This window comes from Jaculus jaculus, chromosome 6 (genome assembly GCF_020740685.1).
Source record: "Jaculus jaculus isolate mJacJac1 chromosome 6, mJacJac1.mat.Y.cur, whole genome shotgun sequence".
Classification (NCBI taxonomy): domain Eukaryota; kingdom Metazoa; phylum Chordata; class Mammalia; order Rodentia; family Dipodidae; genus Jaculus; species Jaculus jaculus.
Genome location: NC_059107.1, coordinates 67381008 through 67406481, shown reverse-complemented (window position 1 = coordinate 67406481; position 25474 = coordinate 67381008). Strand labels below are relative to the sequence as shown.

General features: G+C 41.0%; 1 protein-coding gene across 1 annotated transcript; it reads left to right on the top strand.

Annotated features, from left to right (window-relative positions):
- Window positions 1-451: 451 nt before the first annotated feature.
- Window positions 452-16952, top strand: Tm4sf19 (transmembrane 4 L six family member 19). Its single transcript, XM_004662212.2, has 5 exons — window positions 452-483; window positions 11831-12032; window positions 12404-12481; window positions 16343-16512; window positions 16772-16952. The coding sequence occupies exons 2-5, from the start codon at window positions 11832-11834 to the stop codon at window positions 16950-16952; spliced, it is 630 nt and encodes a 209-aa protein (XP_004662269.1). The 5' UTR covers window positions 452-483; window position 11831.
- The last annotated feature ends 8522 nt before the right edge of the window (window positions 16953-25474 follow it).

The window sequence follows — 25474 nt, the reverse complement described above, 5'->3', positions numbered from 1 at the left end:
AGGAGTGTGAGAAGAGGAGAGGTTTCTCTGCTGTCTTCTTTCTTACAGGGCCTGAATCCTATGAAGGGGAAACTAGAGGATAGGAGCCGCTGGCTTCAGTATTTCTCCTGGGTTCATTCAGTGACTCAGTAAGATAGTTGAGCACATGAGGCCATGCCTCCTGCTTTTTTCCTTAGAGTCACATGAAAGTGAGCTGAAAGTGGTTCATCGTGGGGGGAGTCTCTGGGAACAGGAAGTTCCCTTAGTGGAGGCTTGTGGGCAGTGGTGTGTGAACACACACAGTTACTCACATGCCCAGGTTGGCATGACTTCTACATATATACAGAGCCTCCCTGCCCCTCTTGGAAAGTCTTTAGAAAAGAGCCTGTAGGTCTGGCCCTGAAGGACTCCTGACTGGGGCTGTAGGAGTCAATGCTCACTTTGGAGAGAGCACCCTTCTCCACCTTCTTGTTCTCCCAAGTTGATTCCTGCCAACAACTGCAGGTAAGCAAAATTAAAAGGGGCAGAGAGGTGATAGCCAGGAACAGCAGGGCCTAGTAGTTAAAAGCACAAATTTTCTGGTCTGGGGATGAACTTCAGTTGGTAGGGTACTTGCTTAGCATGCACAAAGTCATGGATTCAATCTCTAGCACTGCATAAAACTGGGCATGTTGCTGTATATCTGTAATCCTAACACTCAGGAGGTAGAGGTAGGAGAATCCACCATTGTCTCCCTGGTCCCCAGCATAGTGCCTAGCAATGAGTGGTCATTTGAGAAATGGCAACTCAGACGGAATGAAAAAAAGGTGGGCTTGGGCTGGAGAGATGGCTTAGCGGTTAAGTGCTTGCCTGTGAAGCCTAAGGACCCCGGTTCAAGGCTCGGTTCTCCAGGTCCCACGTTAGCCAGATGCACAAGGGGGCACACGCGTCTGGAGTTCGTTTGCAGAGGCTGGAAGCCCTGGCGTGCCCATTCTCTCCCTCTATCTGTCTTTCTCTCTGTGTCTGTTGCTCTCAAATAAATACATAAAACATTAAAAAAAAAAAAGAATATTTGTAAAAAAAAAAATGTGGGCTTGGTGGCAGGTGGGATAAAGTGACAAAGAACTTTTAGACTCTTCCTCTATAGAACTTCACCAATCACTTCTTGTGTACAGACACTGGCCATGTAATCTGCATTTTGGATTCAAGCAAGAGCCTGATTTTAAGATGTGATGTTCTAATCAGGCATGGTGGCACATAACTGTTAAAAATATTGAGCTTTGGGGCTGGAGAGATTGCATAGTGGTTAAGACACTTGCCTGAGAAGCCTAAGGACCCAGGTTTGATTCCTCAGTACCCTTGTAAGCCAGATGCACAAGGTGGCACATGCATCTGGAATTCGTTTACAGTGGCTGGATGCCCTGGCATCCTCATTCTCTCTCTATCTGCACTTCTGTCTTCCCCCTCTCTCACACACACAAATAAATAAAATATTTTTAAAATATTGATCTTTTTATCCTTCTTGGCTCTGAAGCAGAACAGAAGGATGGGAAATTGTGGAAGGAAAAAAGAGAAAACCCTCACACTAGAGTCTGGTTGAAGCCTCTCAGCAGCTGGGAATCAGAAGAATTCCAATATCTATCTCTCCTAACTTTTTGTTCTTTTGTCATAGTTCATAAGTCAGTTATTTTACTAAGCTTTAATTTCAGTATTTAAAAAGCAATCCCAATGCAACATTTTTATCCCTTTCTAGCTGTAAACCTGAAATGTTCTAGCACTAGAAACCCCATTTATAGTCAAAGGATATGTCTTAACCCCCTGTGTAAACCTAGTGGTTCCTGATTTACTTCATTTTATGAGATTGTAATCCCTTCCAAGCACCTCCATATCATCTCAATTATTGAATGAGATAGAGGAGTGAAACATCTTTTAGAAACTTAATGGACAGTAAAATTACAAAAGCTTCCAACATCTCACAGTCGCCACTAGGACTCTTAAGTGAGCCTCTGCTTTGAGAATCCCACAGCCATGCTTGGGTGTGTCTTACTCTTTCTTTGATCAAGGTGTCAGTTGGAATGTGAAATGTCTCCCACAGTCTCATGTGTTTGCTATTAAGACTCATACTCAATCACCAACTAATGGCAATTTGGGGGGTGGACCCCCAGTGGAGGAGGTTGTCCGAGGTTTTGATGCTCTGGGTTTTAACATGCAGAAGGGGCTGGTGGCATTCCTGCCCCAAAACAACTCCTGGGCCCATATATCTGAAAGGCCAAGTACACACCAATTTAACAGCACACCTAAAAAAATCAGTCATTTGGAAGGTCAATAAATAAAAATTAATCAAGTAAATAAGAGCTCTTTATATAGGTACTGTGGTGGTTTGATTCATGTGTACCCCCAGCTGATAGAGATTTGGGAATTAACACCTCCTGGAGGCAGTGTATTGTTGGGGGCAGGCTTATGGGTTTTATACTCAGTTTCCCCTGAACTCCCTATTCTACCTTAGCAGTCTATATGTCTTTTTTCTATTTTTGACATTTTCATACATATATGCAAAATATTTTTGTCTTTTAAAACTTAATTAACTTTTATTTATTTGAATGAGAGATAGAGAAAATATATCAGGGCTTCTTGCCAGTGTAAATGAACTCCAGACACATGTGCCATTTTGTGTTTCTAGCTTGATATGGTACTGAAGACTTGAACTTTGGCCAGCAGGCTTTGCAAGCAAGTGCCTTTAACAACTGAGCAATCTCTCCAACCCCTATATTTTGATCTTATTCTCCCCTAATTGTCTTCCCTTACTCCCTCTCCTTCCCACTAATCACCTTTTCCACATTAATTATGGTCTTACTTTCATTCTTCTTTTTATTTAACCTATTGAGTTAAATTAGGGTTGCTTGCAAGATTGTGGGTATGTTACTTACTATGGAAAGGACAATTTATCAGTGGCTACACCACTAATGAACCGGACTCCCCATCTCCCAGAAATCATATTAGTTACTCTAGGAAATGTGGGTTCTAGTGGAACTTCCCCCCATTGATGATTAATCTGTGCAGAAAACCACATGAGACAGGGACTTGCTATGTAGCCTACCTGGCCCCAACTTCTCTATCCTCCTGCCTCTACATCCAAAATTCTGAGGTTACAAAAGTGCATCACCATTATTGATGTTACATGTCTTTCTGCACACCACTACTTTCCCACTTATTTTAGCTTTGTGAGTCTTGAAACCACATAATACAAACTCTCCAAATTTTTATTATTTACTTATTTATTTTTGGTTTTTTTTGAGGTAGGGATTCACTCTAACTCAAGCTAACCTGAAATTCACTATGTATTCTCAGGCTGGCCTCAATCTCACAGCAATTCTTTTACCACTGTCTCCCAAGTGCTGGGATTAAAGGAATGTGCCACCACACTGGGCTTATTTTGTCTTGCAATAGGAGTTCTCACTCTTTGCCTACTCTAGCCTGGAATGTGAAGCAGTCTTCCTGCCTCTGCTTTTCAAGTGCTGGGATTACACACAGGAGCCACCACACCCAGCTCTTGTTTTTATATTTGTGTTTATTCTTTGAAGTCAGGGTCTAATGTAACTTGGGTTGACCTCACGTTCTCTATACAGCCAAGAATGACCTGATACTCCTGCCCCATATCATGAATGCAGAGATTACAGGTGTATGTCATCACTTTTTTTTTTCTTTTCAAAAATTGTTTTGGGAGCCGGGCGTGGTGGCACACTCCTTAAATCTCAGCACTCGGGAGGCAGAGGTGGGAGGATCGCTGTGAGTTCAAGGCCACCCTGAGACTACATAGTGAATTTCAGGTCAGCCAGAGCCAGATTGAGACCCTACCTCAAAAAACCAAAAAAAGAAAAAATAAAGTCTTGGAAAGATGGGTTAGTGGTTATGGTAAAGCCAAATGACCCAGTTCGATTCGCTAGTACCCACGTAAAGGCAGCTGTACAAGGTTCATTCACATTGGCTAGAGGCCTGGTATGCCCATTCTTTGTTTCTATCTCCCTCTTTCTCTCCCCCCTCAAAAAAATAAATAAAATTAAATTGTTTTGGCAGGCTGAAGAGATTGTTCAGTGGTTAAGGTGTTTGCCTGCAAAGCATAATGATCCGGGTTCAATTCCCCAGTACTTATGTAAAGCCAGATGTACAAAGTGGTACATGTATCTGAAGTTTGTTTGCACTAGCTAGAGGCTCTGGCATGCCCATGCTCTCTCTGTCCCCCTGCCCCCTTTCTCTCCTTTTGCAAATAAATAAATATTTTTAAAATTGTTTTGGGGGATAGAGATATTGCTCAGTGGTTAAATATGCTTGCTTGTGAAGCCTGAAAGCCCAGGTTAAATTCCCCTGTGCCCACATAAAGCCAGGCACACCAATTGGTGCATAAATTTGGATTTTGTTTGCAATAACAAGAGGTTCTGGTGTGCCCTCTTTCTTTCTCTCAAATAAACAAATATTGTTATGTCTGAGGCAGGAGTAGTGACTCATGCCTGAAACTCTATCACTGTTTGTTAGAACCAAAATGATTCTATTTATAGATTCTATTGCCATTTCATTGTAACCCTCTGTTTCCCTAGAGTGACCTAACCACCCCTTCCCAATTATCACATTCCTGAAATGACCCACATTACCCATCCCCACTACTCCTTTCCTGGAATGGCCCAAGCCACCTGCCAGATTGTCATTTCCCTGAAGTGACCCAAGCCCTGAGGCCCAACAGTCAAGGAATTCCAACACCCCCATCTGCCTCATAAGTATCCCCTAGTCTATAAAGGAGGTGACTTTTTTCTTTATTCTGTTTTATTTATTTATTTGTTTGTTTATTTATTTTTAGGTTTTTGAGGTAGGGTCTCACTGTAACCCAGGCTGACCTGGAATTCACTATGTAATCTCAGGGTAGCCTCGAACTCATGGCTATCCTCATACCTCTGCTTCCCAAGTGCTGGGATTAAAGGCGTGCACCACCACACCTGGCTTTATATAGGCATGTGTGCATGTGTATATATATGCCAGGTTCTCTTGCCATTGAAAGTTTTTGTCTGGCTTTCCGTTGTTCCTGGGAAACAGAACCCAGGCCATCAAACTTTGCAAGGAAGCACCTTTAACTACTGAGCCACTTCCCCAGGCCCAGAAGTGGCTTTTTTTTCTGCTTCGTCAGAGCCCTTCTCAGGAGTGCCCAAATAAAGTCTGCTGTTGAGCCAGGTCTCTCCTCTCATTTCTTTTCCTGCTTTTCCTAATAAATGGTGCTGAAACTTTGGCAGATACTCGGGATGGGGACCCTCTTAAAACCCAGGGAGCAATAGACAGTGGCAGCTCATCCTAGACTAACCCATAGATCCTAAAATGTTCTTGATCACCACTGTCTGTTTCCCTCTCTATCTTTCTCTCTTTCTCTCTCTTTCTCTCTTTCACCATAGTAAGTTACATGAGAATTGCAACTCCCCTAAACAGAACAGAACTGCAAGGCCAAGGCTACTCGTCAGTGTTTTTCTTTTTTTTTTTTTTTTTTAAATTTTATTTAGGGTCTCACTCTGGCCCAGGCTGACCTAGAATTAACTATGTAGTCTCAGGGTGGCTCTCTTCCTGATTGGAGCTTAGAGCCTACAACATTCCTCCCCAGACATTCCCCTCATACCCTTTCCACTGGGCAGAGGTCCAGAACCTACCTGCCACAAATCTGCCCAGATCCTCATGGAGATCCTCCTATCTCTGCCTCCTGTGCCTGGCTTCAGTGGGTTCTTAAAACTCCCAGGTGGCTCGAGCAAATCTCTGACAAAAATACTGGTAGGGTAATTTATCTACCTAAAAGCTTCTCCTTCTCCCTGCTGCCTGACTCCAGCCATAGAGAAGCCATCTGCTGTATCCACTGGATCTTCCAACACTAGACCATCTTTAGCCAGAGGAAATGTGCAATCAACTTCTGTTTTTCTTCCTAAGATAAGTGGGAGATACAGATGGGGAACCCTTGTCTTGTCCTCAGAAGGCAACACTGGGAGCCTCAGGCCAGAAACAAGTGTTTAGGGACGCCTGATGCCTTGCCATTTCCACCCTCTGTGGGTTCTCAAATTTCCAAAATCTCACTGGCCTTCAGGCTAGACTGTCTCTATAACCAATAACATATTTTATTATTTATTTATTTATAAGAAGGGGGGTTGGCATGCCAGATCCTCTTGCCACTGCAAATGAACTCCAGATGCATATGCCACTTTGTGCATCTGGTTTTTGTGGGTACTGGGGAATTGAACCCTGGAGCTCAGGCTTTGCACATAGTACCTTTAACCACTGATCCCTCTCTCCAGCCCACTCATGGCCAATTTTAGTAAACTCTTTGACCCAAAAAGCTATCTGTTTTCATCTCCATTGTAAAACCAGGGATGGAGGTACCCCCAAAATGACTACCTTGTAGAACTCTATTCCTCCCCTTTTCCTCCTCCCTTTTAGCTTTTCTTCGATGCTAGCTCCTCTCTCTGAAAAAACAGGTGACTGGGACCAAGTCTCTCCAAGTGGGGTTTAGGACCTCATTGCTCTCTTCCTGATTTGAGCTTAGAGCCTACACATTCCTCCCCAGACATTCATTCCCCTATATCTTTTCCACTGGGCAGAGGTCCAGAACCTACTTGCCACAAATCTGTCCAGATCCTCAGCCCAAAAGTAGACTTTAGTCCAAATGCCTCATTTTTTTTTAATTGCAGTACAGTCTGACCACAATACAAATTAGAAAATAATTCCTGCTGACCTGAAAATGGCACATTCAACTTCTAAATTTTTAAATATCTTGATAACTTCATAAAGCGGCAGAACTAATGGCTGTGTCAGTTATGCTCTTTTACCCAGATTCTCACTTATGCCCTTTTTTGCTCTTAACAACATTTAATACTAGCCACACTTCACCACAACCAAAACAATTTTAGGTAAGGCATACATTTTCCAGAACACAACCGCACAACTGGGACTTTGATTCTTGGGTCTTCATCTAATCTGACTGCAGGAGATTCACATCACCTGGTGCCGACATCAGGAGGTACTCACATCTCTATATGACCTTAAGCCAATTAGGAGGTATCTTTTGAATAGATTTTTTGAAGATGCTTGAAAAGACAAAATAAAGATAAAGCCTCCCTGGAAGTGTTTTAGACAGCCTTTGTCTCAAAGTTCTGGGCTCGTTCTATCTCCAAACTGTGGATATTCACATCTCCTGGTGATAAGCCATAAACCAATAAAGAGGTGTCTTTCAGGTAGACTTTTCCCCCCTTTAGAGATGCTTGAAAAATCACCCAGAAAGCATTTTGGACAACCTTTGTCTCAGAGCAAAAGTTGGTCTGCTAAACTCCAAAATGGGTAAAAATCTCTGCATTCCAAAAGATAGTCCTTTGGTCTGCCTCATAAAAATATCTTAAAAATTGGACTTAAAGTCAGATATCAATCCCTCCTCCCTTCTGCCATATCTTTGCTTTTTCTCCCTCCTCCTCCTCCTTAGTCACTGCAGTTACCAGTACACAGCCATCCCTGACCAGCCCCCCCCCACCCAGCCTCAGCTTTTACAGACCTCCCCAAGGCCCCACTCTCACTCATGTCTCAATGACAGCCTTTTCTCCTAATATTTGCTGCCACATGGTAAAATAGTAACTCTGTCCTATATGGGCCTTCATTTAATAGTCATAAATAGCAACCACATAAATTGTTCTTTGTGACACCAGATAAAGTTAATAGGACCTGCCCATCAACTCCATGACTTCCCTGAGGGCATGCAAGCCTCTCCCACATGTTAGACTCTTCTCAAGGGAAAAAGTGTTGGTTTTAAATTCAAGCTGTAATGGGATGCTAGGGGTCCAGGAAAATTCTTGGACCCCAAGCCCCAGGTTCATTCCTAATTTTAATCAAAGAATTGAATAAAAAAGAAGACTGTAGCCAGGCATGGTGGCACACACCTTTAATCCCAACACTCGGGAGGCAGAGGTAGGAGTATCGCTGAGAGTTCAAAGCCATCCTGAGAATACATAGTGAATTCCAGGCCAGCCTGAGCTAGCTAGGGTGAGACCCTACCTCAAAAAAAAAAAAAAAAAAAAAAAAAAACACAAGAAGGATAATGGATAATTATCCAATTACTATTTTTATTGAGAGAAGTACAGAGCCAAGGAAAGGCACACATGTGGCTAAAGATCCAACATGGAGGGCCTGTGGGAAAAAAAAGCAGCATGGAAAGAAAAGAGAAAAGAAAGTCCAAGGAGCTCCTGCCATGTGGGGAGCTGGTGGGGATAAAGAACCAATGTGGAGAGTAGGGGCTAGGGGGTTCTCCCAGCTGGGCCTGGGACCAGCTAGCCCAGGCCCAGCAGAAGGAAAAACTCACCCAAAGCTGTAAGTTCCCAAGTGGTCAGAGAGCCTGCTCTCCCCTTGCAAAGGTATTCATGACCTTATGGTGATGGGCCAACTTCTGGCTCAGGTGAACCAGAGGAATAGCTGTTTGGTTAGGACTAGGGGCTGTCTCAAGAAGAGACTAGCCCTAATACCAAGTTCTAGGAGCTGAACTTGATTAACCACGTTGTTTAAAGCCTATGAGAGACTTCCCTCTCAGGAGGGGATTCTGGTTGTTTGTGGAAAAACAGGTCTAGGGAACTAGGCAAGAGATAAGAAATCAGACCATCTTTGATTTCTAGCAAGTGCAAACTCTCCTGCCTTTTCTACCCCTGGGTCCAGTCACCCTAACTATACCCTCCACTCAAAGCTGCAAGCACCTGTTGCTTTGTCTTTAAGATTACTTGATGTTTTAAAGAAAATAATAAGGATAACAAATTGGCTTTAAAACTATTATCTATATTGCTGACATGGGAACACTGGATCACAAGCAAGTACTCACATAAATTTTAAAATAAATTAAGCCCTCATCACTTTGAAGAATAACTAAAATCTTAAGTCTGGAACTTTACAGTTACATCAATCCACCACAGAGGGTCTTATAACAGACTAACTCCATCTATCATTGTCTCTGCTGATTATTCTCCAAAGCCTGAAGAAGTCAGATTTGAAATCAGTGTCCATCTCCAAAATAACATAAGATCTCTATCCACTTTTAAGAGACAGATAATAGGCTTGGAGGTCATTAAAACAGAGACCCAATTTTTTTTTGCCCTGGTAGCATTAAAAGGAAAAAAGAAACTGCCTTCTGATCAGAGGTCTGGTCCTGAATAGGGCTATAGAATATATAATGTGTGCTGATAAATTGAAAGAGTTGTAAAAGTATTATCTTTCTGATTGAGATATATTTGAAAGTTAAATAAAAAGATAATGTGAGTATATTATTAAATATTGTTAAACTTCTAAGGTCAAAATTAAAGTGTTCTTAAATATAATTCTACTCTTAACATGTTTACAAAGTATGATTCTGTTACAATATACCTGACAGATAAATTATATCCAAATTCTAAGTTATATCTTTTTATCTTGTAAATGTAAAAAATATAAAATAATATTAAATATTAAAAAATAAAGTTTGAAAAAACATCTGTTTACAATAACATATTTCTTTGTTTTTTTATTTTGTTTTGAGGTGGAGTCTCACTTTGGTCCAGGCTGACCTGGAATTCACTCTGTAGTCTCAGGCTAACCTCGAAGTCATAGCCATTCTCTTACCTCTGCCTCATTAGTGCCAAGATTAAAACATGCACCACCACACCCAGCCAGAATTCTTAAGTATTCTATGTATGTTTACATTTTGGGTAACACTTTTATTTGTGTACTATAAATGTATTCTTCTAATAGACAGAAATTAATTATATAAAATTTCATTGTGCCTATAAATAAGTAAACTTCAAATTAACTTAATTACTTACTTTCTGCAGTATTCAAAGTTAAAACTGTTCTATTTCAAGTATTACTTCAAAACTAGTTTCTTATACTTCCCACATCCACATTACCTAAATCAAATCTTCCTATTTCTAGAAATTTCAATTAATTCTTTTTCCTTAATTCTTTAGACAACATTCCTTGCTTCTTTACCTAATGGCTATGTTATTATTTTCAACCTTAGATATAATACTCATGTGTTGCCTATAAATGCCATGCCATATACATGAATATGCAGATAGATTTATAATGACCAGATCATCATGGCTAGTAGATTTACTGTGATCTAGGAGTTTCTTTCATAATGGCTCTGATTAGTTACCACTCCCTTGAAGAGCTATTCAATATCATCTATAACACACTGTAAGAGCAAACCTCTTTGCCATGTGGGGCAAGAGCCAGGCATGTGCACTTCGTGCACAGTGAAGTTTGCCAAATGGGGAACCAAAAGCTGAGAATCCCAGAAGCCACACCTGTGTGACTAGAGCTTTAGCAATAGACTGCAGAAATTGTGGAGAAATAAATAATTTTGGGCCATATTAGCTTTTTAAAATAGCCAGTTTACTATCTTTTTCTGTATATGACTTGACCTCTCTTTGACCAGCTGAGGCACCTATTGCTCTGGGTTATAGTTCTTATAGACATTTTCCTATTAAGCTAGACTTATACAGACCTTGCTTATTTCCTCTGAGATAAAACTCATTCTCTTGTCTTCCAGGTCTCCCTCACATTTAGTGAGATTTTTTTTCTCTTTCTAATGTTAGGAGTCAATCTTTTATTTGCCTACTAATACTGTTTATTTCAGCAACTCCAATTCCAAATGGTTTCAGAAGTACCTGTTGCTACTTGGGATTCTAAGACTGCTTCCCATTATATTTTTATTTATAGATCCACTTCTTGGAATGAGTTCAAATCCATGCTCCTGCTGCCGTCCCACCAGGCCATACACTCACATCAATTCCCACGATCAGAATTGTGTGGCTGGAACCAGCTCCTATAGTATTCCTACCCTGGCTTTCTGTATGATAGGAGAGTTGGGAATGTTAGAACCAGAATCTTTAGACTCTGATTGCCATTAAATTTCATTGCAACCCCCTGTTTCTTAAGAGTGACCCAGCCACCTCCCCAATCAATTATCACATTCCTGGAATGGCCCAAGCCACCTGTCAGATTATCACTTCCCTGAAGTGGCCCAAGCTCTAAGGAAAGGTGGACAGTCCAGCAACCAAGGAATTCCAATGTCCCCAGTAGTCTGTAGAAATGTTTTTTGACTTACCTGGTCAGAACTATTCTCAGGCATACCTGAATAAATCATGCCTCTGCTATTGAGCCAGATCCCTCTTCTTATTTCTTTTCTTGCTTTTCCTAACATTTTGGAGGCTGAAGCAGGAGGATTTCCATGAGTTTGAGGTTAGCCTAGCCCTTAATAACAAAAAATTCTTAAATTTTTTATTTGTGTGTGTGTGCATGTATGTGTGCATGGGTGCAAAATGGACTCTTGCCGCTGCAAACAAATGCCAGATACTTGTCCTACTTTTGCATCTGGTTTTATGTAGACATCTTGGGAAATGAACCCAGACCAGCCAGCATCACAAGCAAGCACCTTAAACCATTGAGCAATCTCCTCAGTCCTGAAAACAAACTCTATAAAAACTATTTTGGCTAATTTATGTCCTTTACAAATTTAGATTGAGCTTGTGCAATAAGAAAAGCACTGAACAGAAGTGCTGAGAATGGGCATCTTGAGGATACCTTTAAAACTTGATAACTGCCTTTCATAGGGGCTCATGCAAAATATAATGGAATGTGGATGTGTATGTAATCAGGGGTTGGTGAAAATGAGGCAATTCCCATTCATGGGGAAGATTTATAAATGGCAGGGTGTTGAGGTTCCTCAGTTGTCTTCACTTTGACACTGGGAAGTGACAGCTTCTATCATCTGTTTTCTCTACCTTGCCATTAAGCCACTGGGTATCCTTACCCCTGGCTCTGTTGTGACTCTCTTCTATCATTCCAGGATGCTGTCCTCTCCCTGTGTAATGACATGCTCACGGACCTGTTCCTGCATCCTGGGGCTGGGCCTAGGGACTGCAGCCCTGTTTGCTGCTGGAATCAACATAGTACTCCTCTTTCCTAATTGGGATAGGACCTACCTGTTGAGGGGCCTTATTGGCAAACATGCCATGCTGGGCTCTGGGCTCTGGGGAGGAGGCCTTATGGTAAGTGTCTGAAGTTCTGTGGGTAGGAATTCCCAAAGCCTCTTCTAGAAGTGGGACTGGTAGGTGGAATATTTTTATTCTTGTAATAAAGATCTTGTTCCAACAAATTGGTTTTGGGTCTCACAGACAATATATGTGATTGGAGGACTTGTCATGGGTTACTAGATTTTAACCTGCAACCAGGAAGGCTGGATGACTCTAAAGCATTCATGGAGTCAAATCAGACTAGACTTCCAAACCTGTGTCCTAATAATTGAAGCCAATAATTGAGGTCTTGTGAGGTGAACAACTACTCCATTTCATCAGCTGTGGACAGGTGCTAGTAATATAAGCCGCTAAGCCTCTTTTTAACACCTTTCTCTCCTTTCTAGGTTCTCACTTCAGCGACTCTCATCTCCATGATGGGTTGGAGGCATTGCTGCTTCAGTGAGAATACACCTTGTCAAAGTGTAAGCATCAGAACCACACTTGACACTTAGAATACCCTTCCTCACCACACATTCTCTTACTCTAGAAGCAGAAGGGTCAACGAGCTATTTTAATCTTGAAGCTTAAGGTAAACTCCTGTGGCCTTAATAACTCAAAACTCAATAATGGCTGAACATTCCATCCACATCCATAAAACAAGAGTTGGTCAGAGCAAGGGATGTCTATAGAAATGTGATAAACTGGGGGCTAGGTAGATGGCTCAGAGATTAAAAATGTTTGCTTGCAAAGCCCGTCAGATGGGGCTCAATTATTTGCAGCAATAGGAGACCCTGGTATGCACATGCACGCACACACACACACATATAAATAGAAATTTTATTTTTTTTAAATAAATGTGACAAACTTATGAACATAAATCATATATCCACTTATTTACAGATTTTGATTTTTTTTTTGAGATAAGGTCTTATGTAGCCCAGGCTGGCCTTGAACTTACTAGCCAAGGATGACCTAGAATTTATTATCCTCCTGCCTCCCCCTCCCCAGTGCTGGGATGACAGGTATATACTACTTAGTTTTTGTGATGCTGGGGATCAACTCAGGGCATGTTGAGCCACATGTTCATTACTTTGATTTTTTTCCCCTTGAGATAGGGTCTTACTCTAGCCCAGATTGATCTGGCACTCACTCTAGTTCTAAACTGTCCTCAAAATCACAACAGTCCTCCTACCTCTACCTCCTGAGTGCTAGGATTAAAGGATTGCACCATCACACCTGGCTATTTTGATTTTTTAAAAACATCATTTTGGGCCACGCATGGTGGCACACGCCTTTAATCCCAGCACTCAGGAGGCAGAGGTAGGAAGATTGCCATGAGTTCAAGGCCACCCTGAGACTACATAGTGAATTCCAGGTCAGCCTGGACTAGCGGGAGACCCTACCTCGAAAAACTAAAAAAAGAAAAAAAAAGCCTAAAAAAAAAAATTTGTTTTGATTTTTATTTGAGAAAGACAGAGAGAGAGAGAGAGAGAGAGAGAGAGAGAGAGCCTCCTGCCACTGCAAATGGCACTCCATATGCATGTGCCACTTTGCGTATCAGGACTTATTCTTTGTGTATAGGTACTAGGGAATTTAACCCAGGTCACCATGCTTTACAATCTAGCTCTTATAATCATTGAGCCATTTCTCTAGCCTCCTTTTAAAATATATTTATTTATGAGAAAGAAAGAGAGAGAGAATGGACATGGACATGCCAGGACCTCTTACCACTGCAAATGAACTGCAGATGCATGCACCACTTTGTTCATCTGGATTTACCTGGGTGTTGGGGAATCAACTCTCAGTTCTTAGGTTGTGCAGGCAAGCAGCTTAACCACTGAGCAATCTCTCCATCAGGTCCCCTTTACTTTCTTTCTTTCTTTTTTTTTTTTTTTTTGAGACAAGTATGTAGCCCAGGTAGACCTCAAACTTGTGATCCTACTGACTCTGTCTTCCAGTTGCTGAGGTTATAGACATGTAACATCATGCCTGGCTCTTGGCCATTTTGATTAATATTTTCTGGGAGGGCTGGGGGATAGAGCACTTGCTTAACATTCCTATGATACTGAGTTGGATCCCAAGCACTGAAACAAACAAACAAACAACAAAATACCACACGCAAGCCAGGCCTGGTGGTGCACAGCTTTAATTCCAGTACTTAGGAGGCTGCGGTAGAATTGAAGTGAGTCTGAGACCAGCCTGGGCTACAGAGTGAGTTCTAAGTCAACCTGGACTAGGGTGAAACCCTACTTCAAAAAAGCAAAGAGCAGTCCCCCCATATATATTTTTTCTTAGAATTGGAAAGTCATCCAGAGATAATCTAATCACTAGATTCTAATCTTATTTCTCCACCTTATAGACAATAAAACTGAAGCCCAGAATAAATAAATTTGTACTTTAATAATTACAACAGTATCTTATAGATTAAAAAATATCATCAGGCGTGGTGGCACACACCTTTAATCCCAGCACTCTGGAAGTAGAGGTAGGAGGATCACTATGAGTTCGAGTTCCACCCTGAGACTATATAGTGAATTCCAGGTCAACCTGGGCTAGAGTGAGACCCTACCTTGAAAAAACAAAACAAAACAAAAAAAAAGTCCCAACTGATATTCCAGCACTTGAGAAGTATAAGCAGGAAGATCAGGAGTTCAAGAGAACCCTGCCAATCTGGTTTCCATGAGACCACCTTAACATCATCTTTCTCTCTCCCTCTCCCTCCCTCTCTCTCTCTCTCTCTCTCTCTCTCTCTCTCTGTCTCTGTCTCTGTCTCCATACATATATACTGAATATATATTTGCATATTCAGTCTCAAACATAAATTTGTAGCCCTGTTACTATTACTTTGCATCTGGCTCTGATCATTACAGCCATATATATTGGTAACTCATTAATTCAGACTTACATGTTAAACAATTAAATGTAATATAAACAAAATGGCATTTTATTTACTCTGTACTCACCAAGTTAGCTTTTGCCTATGTAACTGCTTTAAGTTTTTTATTTTTATTTATTTATTTGAAAGAGGGAGAAAAAGAGAGAGGGAGAGAGATAGAGACCCTCCAACCAGTACAATTGAACTCTAGATGCATATGCTTATGGGTACTGGAGAAATGAATGAACCTGGATTCTTAAGCTTCACAGGCAAGTATCTTAACTGCTAGCCATCTCTCCAGCCCTGTAAGTGGTTTTTAATCTTGAGTGGGCATCAGAATTTTCCTACTTGGTTTTTTTGAAATACAGATTGTTGGGCACCTTCCATAGAGTTTCTGATTTAGGAAGTCTGAGATGGTCAAGAAATTCTGCATTACAAACAAGTTCCCAGATGGCACCAGGGACCACACTTGCTCTACATTTATATCAGACTAAGTTAGCATGAATCTTTAACTTACACAGCAGCTTTACTGCATACCCTTCTCTGAGCCTCCCAGGTTCCCAATCAGGTTACCTCAGTGGGAAAATAACTGTGGCTATGTACAAAACTTATATTAGGTTTTATTCAAAATTTTAAAATATGTATTCTTTAGGAGGGAGCAAAAAATAAAAAATCTAGTACCCTAAGAAACCATCTGGAAGCAGGCTAGAAAAGAAACCCAGTTATCCTATGGGAGGAGGTTAGCAAAGCATGAACAGTAGTGAAATAATATAAGGAATTATTTCAGTGTTTGCAAGTTCTCTGTTTCTCCCTCTGATTTCCTCTCTGCTTTACTCCTACTCTGCTTTTCTTGCCTTCCCACCTCAGCCCCTTGAATACTGGGATCATAGGTATGTACAATTATGCCCAGATCTTTTTTTTTTTTTTTTTTGGAACAGGGTATCCCGTATCCCAGGCTTACTATATAGCAGAGGATGCCTTTGCTGAGATTACAAATGTACACCACCATACCCGGTTTATGGTAGTAATTGAAACCCAGGCTTTATGCATACACCTGGTCTTCTTCTCTTTATGTTTGATCTGAGAAAGAGAGATCAAGGATATGAAGCTTGGTACTTTCCAAACTATAGCCTATCCTTAATGGAGATAAATGAGTATGTGATAAATAATTAATCTTTGTAGCTCATGGTTAAATGACTACAGTCTACAGGGGAAGGATTTTGTTGTCAATATGCTGAGAGCATCTGGAGAACCTGGGGATTGATGGAGAATACAAGTCCAAGTGCAAGTTCTCTTTCTCTGGCTTTTCTCCACAACCACCCAAGGATCTCACATCAGCCCTGGTAATACTTTAAAATAAGTACCCTGGGTAGTACTACCTTGTCGTAGGATGGAAGATTGGCTGACCATCATGCTGCCAGCCACTTAGCCACAACTCTGTCAGCCTGCTTCCTCCTTCCCTTTGCAGATGCTGACTGCTATGTTGTCCAGTGGCCTGGCTTTGCTTGGAGCCTTGATTTGCTTTATTACATCTGGAACAGCCTTGAGAGATGGTCCTTTTTGCATGTTTTATGTCTCATCCTTCAATCAGACTCGAGCTTGGAAATATGGCTACCCATTCAAAGATCTGAATAGTAGGTAAGTATGGGCGATGACCTGGATTTGAAGTCTTTTAAGAGACAATGACAGAGGATCAACAAACTCCTTTTGGTCACACTCTGCTCCTCTAATATTAGAAAACTGAAATGCAACAGTAGCAGTCAGCTCTTTACAAGCCCAAGTCTATGACCTGAACCAGGGAAGACACACTCCCCACTCCACTACTGTCTATTGGGGTTGCTTTTTTTTGGCTTTCCTTACCTATTACCCACACTGACCTCCTTATTTTGGGGCATAGAAATTATTTGTATGACCATTTGCTCTGGAACTCCATCTGCCTGGACCCCCCCAAAGCAGTTGTTTGGCACGTGTCCTTCTTCTCCATCCTTCTGTGCATCAGCCTCCTCCAGCTTCTCATGGTGGTCATTCATTTCATCAACAGCTTCCTCAGTCTGTTCTGCAGCTTCTGTGAGAAGTGATATATAATGAATGCCATTTCATGAATCAGTGTTCTCTTCATAAACTGCTTTGAACCCTTTCTAAAGCAAGTAGAGACTATAAGTCCTTTTTAGATGTTCCTGTAGGAATGATGACAGTTCCCTACATGTAAGGTGAAGGATATAATGTACTTAAAGTCACTTTGTATACTTTAAGGAGATAACACTAATAAAGTGTGTAACAAAGTTATTAGTATTTGTCATAGTTTCACATTGCTGGGATGAACCTCCAGACCACACAGAGTTATGGGAGGAAGGGAATACATTTGAAGTTTACACATGCAGGGGAAGTTCAATAATGGTGAAAGAATCTGGCCCCCTTTCACAGGTCCACACAAAGAGAGATACCACCACTATACAATAAGCAAGCACACTCCAGAAACCCCAGAAAGAACACCAGCACTTTGCATATCTTTAGAGTGGAATTCTAGACCTGCCCCCACACCTTAAGGCTGGGCTCTAGGATCTTCCCACAGTGACACCAAGTTACAAGCTTTAATAAAACTCTTGGTTCTATTGGGGGACATCAATTTAAACTACCACAGTGTTGTATAAGGACTTAGAATTCAGCAAGGATCTCATCTAAGCTTATTAACCATCCCAATGAGATTACAGATCCAGAAGCTGAGGGTCCCAGAGAGTAACGGACTTGCTAAATTTAATTTTACCAGTTTTACTGCTTCTCCAAAATTTATAGACCAAAGCCTTTATCTCCCAATTTGTGTATGTTGGAAATAGGTCCTTTAACATAGTAATTAAGGTTGAAAGAGCAAGGTGACAGAAGTTGGACCCTAATCCAATAGGATTGGTATCCTTTTAAGAAGAGGAAGAGGCTAGGCATGGTGCTGTGAAGAAGGTACAGTTAGGGTGATTGGACCCCTGAAGGTTAAAAAAAAAAACACGAAAGTTTGCATTTTCCAGAAGTCAAAGATGATATGACTTCTTATCTCCTGCATAGTTACCTTGACCTCTTTTTCCACAAACAACCAGAACCCTTCCTGGGAGGAAGCTCTTACATAGGATGTAAATATTGTGGTTGGTCAAGTTCAGCCCCCAGAACTTGGTGCCAGGAAAGGCCTCTTCCTTGGGCAGCCCCTAGCCTTAACCAACCAGTTGTCCCTCAGGTTTACCTGACCGAGAAGACAACCCACCACCATAAGGTTATAAATACCTTCAGAAGGGCAGGGCAGGCTTTCTGACTACTTGGGAACTTCCAGTTTTGGGTCAGTTTTTACCTCAGCTGGGCCTGGGTTCCAGCCCAGGCACAGCTGGGTTTAGCCAACGGGAGGGCCCCCTAGCCCCTTTCTCTCCGCATAGGTTTTTCAGCACCTCCAGCAGGAGCTCCTTGAACTGTTTTTATCTCTTTTTTTTTTTTCCCTGTCTTTTCATTCCACAGTTTTTGTTTCCAGACCCTCCATATGGGATTTCTAGCTATGTAGATGCCTTTCTTTGGCTCTGTACTTCCCTCAATAAACATGATAATTTAATAATTATCCTTCTTAGTCTTCTTTTTATTCAGTTATTTGATTAAAACTATAAATGAACCTAGGGTTTGGGGTAAAAGGACTTTCCTGGACCTGTATCTTCCTGTTGCAGTTGACAACCATGAAGGGACAATCTTGAGAAGGAAAATTATGATTATTATGTTATTGGTGAAAATGGGACGCATGTTTTCCAGCTGTGAGCATGACTGTGTTTCTACTGCTTCTCTCCACTTTCAAGAAAACTGAATGCTTTCTCTTCTTGCTGGAGGATAAGATCACTATCTCTGGCAAAGCTAAGGTGAATGGTGTTGGACAGACAGGAAGACAGGCCTCCCTTCAGACTGATCACCTAGCCATCAAGGCTTCTCCAGCTGCCCAATCCATCCTGCTGGGATTAGAGCCCTACTGAAATTGCCTGAGGCCAAACTGCGCTAGCGTCAGGTGGTGGCTCTTCTGTAAGGTGACAACTTTTGAAGGGAGATGTACTTAGTTGGGCTTCTCTGATCCCCAACCAAACTTAACAAGAGTAAACTCCCCTAGAGCTTGGGAGCTATTCCTGCTGAGGTGAGGGGAAGGGGACTCGTGGCCTCATGGAGGCTCAGGAACCAAAGACCCATAGGTTCTAAAATGAATGGCTTCTAAGTTTCTGTTTTTCCTTTTTCCATTACAAGCCACTGTGCCATAAGACATATGGCTGCCTGGGGGGATGGGAGGATGGTGCTCTGACTCCTGCTCTGGACTCTATCCCTCCTACAGCACCAGCCTCTGCCCAATTCAATTGGAGAGTTGAGACTGCTTCTCCAGAGTGGAACCTGTAGCCAACCCAAGACCATGGGGCTCTGGCTACCTAAATGAGGGGGAGATGAAACTGCCCCAGCCAAGCCCCAAGCCTAGGCAATTGGCAGGAAAAGTTTTTTTTCAACAGGCCTGAGTCCCAGCCACATGCCTCTTCCCCCCACCCCATGGAGCTGAGGCACCTGGGTGTGGGAGGTAACTATGCTGTTCCTCAGGAAATGCAGGGACACAATGGGAAAGACATGCCTTATGGTGCCAGCTAACTGCCATGATTTTCTGCTAAAGTGTTCTATGACAAATATATCTTTACATAACTGTAAATCATTTATTCATACATGTATAAGAAAAGGTATAATGAGATAGGCCTGATGGCAAAGGTCTACTATCCCCCTGTTAGGTAAAATAAGTTGGAATAACTTGCCTAAGCTTTATCAATTTTAAGCCATGAGCAAGACATAAACATATGTTATGTTAATAAAAATTATTATTATACCTAAGATCAATTGCTATTCAAGATTAAGCTAAAACATTGGTTGTGAAATAGTGTTTTTTCTTTCAAAACAAATTTGTTAAGGGTTGTAATAGAGCTTAGCTGTTTTGTCTCAGCAATGACCAGATTCTACTCTACCCTAAGTAAAGTAACTATCTCATTTCTGGCATGTCAAGTCCAGTGTTTATAACAAAATTAAATTTTTTTGGTAAATACTAATTTATTATTTAAATGCAATGTGGATAGTTATGGGAAATTTAACTTTTTGTTTATTTTTATTTATTTATTATTAATTTGTACTCAGTGTATACAGCCAGTTGGTACCATCATTAGCCATCCTCCCCCATCTGAGGGACCCTCCTCATTGGGGAATATGGATCATTCATTGTGAGGTTAACCATCAGTTATGGGTAGGAAGCAAGGTCTCTGTGTATCATGACCCAACATGTGGCTCTGACATTCTTTCTGGCTCCTCTCCCACAAATTTCACTGAGCCATGTGGGTTCATTTTAGGCCTGCTTCAGTAATGAGGTCTTGGGAGTCCCTGTGTTCTGGATATCTTGTTTGATAGGCATTGAGTATTCTATCTCCTTCACCCTTGTACCAGGTTCACCAAGAAAGCAGCACTCTTACTCATTTTCCCAATTATTCTTAGTTTCAGCTGGGGCCCTTTTGAGGTGTGATGGGCTGGGTCTCTCCTTAGAATCTGTGTCCATTTGAAAAAGAGAAACAAATTCTCCAATGGAGAGTGAAGTTAGCAGTGTTAGAGACAATTTAACAGGTGTAGGCCCTTTTGTAGTCCACTATTGGTGGGAGCTTGGTAATGGAGATCAGGCTCATTTTTGGATGTGGTTTTGCTTTGATTCCCAGCTCCAGATTTAGGATCTGTTTCACTGAGCAGATTGGTTAGCCAAATCAAGAGCAGTTGGTTTCCCACCATGGCTGTGTGCCACTATTGCACTTGTGTGAGTGTCATTTCAGGTTATTTGCTGCTGAGTAGTTTAGACCAGGTCAGCACCAAAGAAAAGAAGGAAGAAAAAGATAGATAATATAAAAGAGATAGAGAGCAGAGGGCGAGAGAGAGACAGAGAGAGAGAGAGAGAGAGAGAGAGAGAGAGAGAGAGAGAGAGGAGAAGATTAATGTCATCATACCCTCTTCAGGGCCTTGTGATTCAGGTATTCTCTCTAAGGGCCTGGTGAAGGTTCAACCACTTAGTTTGTCTTTTACAATGTAGAATTTTATGGTAATATTGCCATTTGGGTTCAGTTTTGTGGGGGCACACCTACCCTTGCCCTCCCCTCCTTCTCCACCCACCCTGTTGTCTGGTCATCAAGATGCTTATTAGGTTGTCAGTGTCTCAGGTATATTCAAGTTAGGAGTCATAGATGAGTGAGACTATGAGATGATTATCTTTCTGTGATTGGGTGAGTTCAGTGAGAATGATCTGTTCCAGGTTCAACAATTTTTCTTCAAATTTCACTGTGACATTTTTTTCTTACAGCTGTGTAGAATTCCATCATGTTGATACCACATCTTGGTTATTCATTTGTCTAATGATGGACATCTGGGTTGATTCCATCTCTTAGCTATTATGAATTGAACAGCTATAAACATAATTGAGAAAAATCTCTCTGAACTGAGCTGTGGAGCTTTTAAGATAAATGCCCAGTAAGGGAATACCTGGGTCTGTTGGTCACACTATATAGTCAAGCTTTTTAGGAAACTAAATAGTGCTTTCCAAAGTGGGTGTACCATCTTACATTCCCACCAACAGTGGATGGGGGTTCGTATTCCTCCACATCCTCACCAGTATTTATTTTTACTTGAATTTTTAATGTTGGTTATGCTTACTGGGGTAAAGTAGAATCTCATAGTTGTTTAATTTGCATTTCCCTGATGATTAGGGATGATGAACATTTCTTTCTTAAGTGTGTGCTTGCCATTTGTATTTCTTCCTCTGAGAACTGCCTGTCCAGTTCTTTGCCCCATTTTGTGAATAGGTTTTCAGTTAAGATAAAATGGGTTAATATAAAAACTTGTTTCTCTGTATTTCTCATGCCTTAATTGTTTATATGAGTCAAACTTAACTTTTTATAATAAATTGATACATTTATTGTCTCATATCAAGTTTAAATTTCAGATATACATAATCCTCCTATGTTTAAACTTTGACCACTTACAAAATGGTACTTAACAAAATCAAAGTATTTTACCTGCCTTTGTTTGAGTTTAATCTAAGTGTAACTTAAGTCTAAAGCACAAGATAAATGTAAATGACCTTCTCTGGACCTTTACCGTTCCACCAGTTCACCTCAGAGGGTCCTATAACATACTAACTTCCATCTATCTGGGCCCCTTTTGATTTTCCTCTAAGTCTAAAAGTCAACAAGAGTAGATACCCTGTCCCCATTTTGCTTTCTTCCATCTTCCCACATAAACTTGAAAAGGTTAGGTTTGAACTGAGCACCCATCTCCCAAAACATGGGGATCTTGTCTCTCACTGACATAAAACTTGGAAGTCATTAAATTTCCTTTGTTTATGATAAATGTCTTCTGACCAGAGGTCTGATTCTGAATAGGATATATTAGGCGCACTAATAAATTAAAAGGGTTATTAAATTTCTAACCATATATTTTATTAGTCAAAGTTCAAGTTTTCTTAAATACATTTCTATTCTTACAATGTTTATACAGTTCTTGACTCTGCTACAACAATAGATCACATAAATAATATCCTACTCTTACTAATGTTCAAAAAGATTGTGTAAAAGAAAATACTTAAAACTTATATCCAAATATTAAGCTTATATGTTTTCCATCTGATAAAGCCTTTATTTGGTTTGATGAAACATCCATTTACATTAATAGGATTCTTAAATACTCTACTCCTTTTCTTTTTATAAAAAAAGTGTCAAATTTATTTCAATACCTAGTTTAATTTTTAAAATTAGGATTACAAACAATTATTGTAACTTAAAAGTCATTATCAGAGGTGCAAAAAATATTAATAAGTTATTAAATATTACAGTGTTAAAGTTACTAGACCATGCATTTAGAAAAGCCATGTTTAGTATTTGAAGTTCCAGTTTTACTAAATTTTTGCTCTGTACTTGTAATTATAGCATATTCCATTCTCATTTTGACATAATTTATCTAGTTTTTGCAGCTACTATGCTACTCAAAATTTTTAAAATTTAAATATTAAGCCTTTTTTCTGGCACTTAGAAAGTAGAATTTAACTGTTTACTTATTCATTACAGAATTTTGAAATTTTAATTTTCACTTTGATCATGTTTGATTAAAAAAAATATCATGACACCACTACCATGAGTTTAAAACAGAATGTAATAAAAACAAGTTCTATCTATATAATCAGCAAATTATCAGGTAAGACATTTAAACTATCTCACAGCTGTAATGAGCAGAAGCCAACAGTGATGCCCAAGTACCAACAGCACTTGGCATTTTGTCTGCAAGCTTTACATCAGTGTTTCTGTTCTCAGCAACTCATCTAGGCAAATGACAGTGCTCAGAAATACAAAATCTAGGGGACTTCTGGTTAAGATGGCAGCGTAGGTACCATGCCAAAGCAGCCGGGATGGGAAAAAAGAGAAAAAAAAAAAAAAAAAAAAAAAAAGCTCAACAAAATACACATTTTTACTAAAAAGTGAGGTGTATAGGAAATTAAGCAGCAGCGAAGAAGTAGAAGAGATCCAGAGCATTGAGAACCTGCACAGGCTGGCAAAAGTGGCCCAAGCAGATCTGCCAACCTCGGCAGTGGTGGCAGTGCACCAGAAAGCGGCCAGGCTTCGCTCAAGATGAAGGAAAAGCCAGGTGCGGGGAACTCTGCAACTCAGGAAAGGTGAAGGGAGAGCAGCAGTGAGCAACGGAGGAGCAGACCATGAGGTAGAAGAACACGTGGAACAGGGAGAGAACAAGAGCAGCTATGGCTCCCTCCCCTCCCCCACCAACTGAGTCCAGCTGCCAGCGAACAGAGCAGCAGCAAAAGGACCTGACCACGCCAACTTGAGCCGACAGCAGGACCCAAGTAGGAACAGAGTTCGGCAGCAACATCAGCAGCTCCAGCACCAGTAACAGTGGCCTCAATAGCAACAGACCCAGTAGCGACAGCAGATGCAGACCCAGCAGGAGCAGACCCAGGAGCAGCAGCAGGGGCAGACCCAGCAGCAGCAGCTTCAGTGGCAGCAGTGGGAGTGGGCCCAGCAGCAGCAGCTTCAGCAGCAGCAGTGGCTTCAGAAGTGGCAGCTACACCAGCAGCAGTGGCAGCAGCAGCAGTGGGCCCAGCAGAGCAGCTTCAGCTGCTGACAGACCCAGCAGAGGCAGCTTTAGCAGCAGCAGTTCCAGTAGTAGGGGTGTTGATCTGCAGGGCCACAGTTGCCAGGCTCAGTTTGCCCCGCAAGAAAAGCCAGTGCCCAGCTCCAGAAATCAGAACAGCAGCCCGACTACCAGGGAGCAACTTTACTGAGACCAAAATCATCAAAGGTAACTGGGATTGAACCAGGAAAGGGTCTCACTTGGTCACAAGTTGACTTGGATCCCTCAACAGACCAGAAATCTTAACCTGTTTGTTGATAGAGGATTTGGTTGTTATAAAAACTACTCTGGCATACATACTTGGGGCTATTTTTCATTGAATGGGTACAGTATTTTATCCCACTCAGCCTACTTGAACACTCCCATAGCAGGGAAACTCAACCCCTAGGACACCTTTGTAGATACTCTGAGAGTCTGAAGAGCCACACCTAACACCTTAAGCTCTTACCCTGAAAATATATAACATCAAATCAGTTGATACAGCTAAGAATACTCACATGCTAGAAAATCCAAGCATTAACTTAATCCAAGATGCAAAAATATATACATTATAACACACGAAATACTAAAAAGCAAGACGATATAAACCCACCTAAAAGTATTACAGCATCAGAAATGACTTCTAGTGAGAATGAGTTAGAGGAAATGCCTGAAAAGATTTCAAAAGAATGATTGTAAATATGTTCAAAGAAGTCAGAGAACAAAACACTGGAGTCAAAGAGGAACTCAAAGAGGAAATCAAAGGAATCAAAGAAGATGCAGGACACCAATTTCATGAAATAAAGAGGGCAATACAAGACATAAATAAGGAAAGGGAAACAACAAAGGAAAAACCAGTCAGAATTACTAGCAATGAAGAACACACTTAAGGAAATTTAAAAAACTCTGTAAAATATCTCACCAGTAAAATGGATGAAGAAGAGGACAGAATATCTAAGCTAGAAGACCAGGTGGCAGATCTAATACAGTCCAACAAAGAGAAAGACAAACTTATAGAAAAGTATGAGTGGGAATTTGGGCTATTTGGGACACTATGAAAAGATCAAATATTCAGGGCATAGTAGAAGGAGAAGAATTCCACTCCAAAGGCATAGTAGGCGTCTTCAACAAAATCATAGAAGAAAATTTCCCCCAAATTGGGAAAGAGGTGCCAATGCAGATACAGGAAGCCTTTATAACCCCAGCCAGACAAAAACCTGGAAAGAACCTCTCCTCGCACATTATAATCAAACGTCCAAACACACACCAAAGAAAAATATAGAAAGCAGTTAGAGAGAAAAATCAAGTTACCTACAAAAGCAAGCCCATTGGGTTTACAGCAGATTACTCAACACAAACTTTGAAAGCCAGAAGGGCTTGGAGTGATATATTCCAAGTTCTGAAAGATAACTGTCAACCA

Excerpts from the sequence above, each read along its gene's own strand:
- Tm4sf19 (XM_004662212.2), top strand. The coding sequence starts at position 11,832 with ATGCTGTCCTCTCCCTGTGTAATGACATGCTCACGGACCTGTTCCTGC. Across the intron at positions 12,033-12,403 it reads TCTGGGGAGGAGGCCTTATG|GTTCTCACTTCAGCGACTCT; the intron begins GTAAGTGTCTGA and ends TCTCCTTTCTAG. Across the intron at positions 12,482-16,342 it reads AGAATACACCTTGTCAAAGT|ATGCTGACTGCTATGTTGTC; the intron begins GTAAGCATCAGA and ends TTCCCTTTGCAG.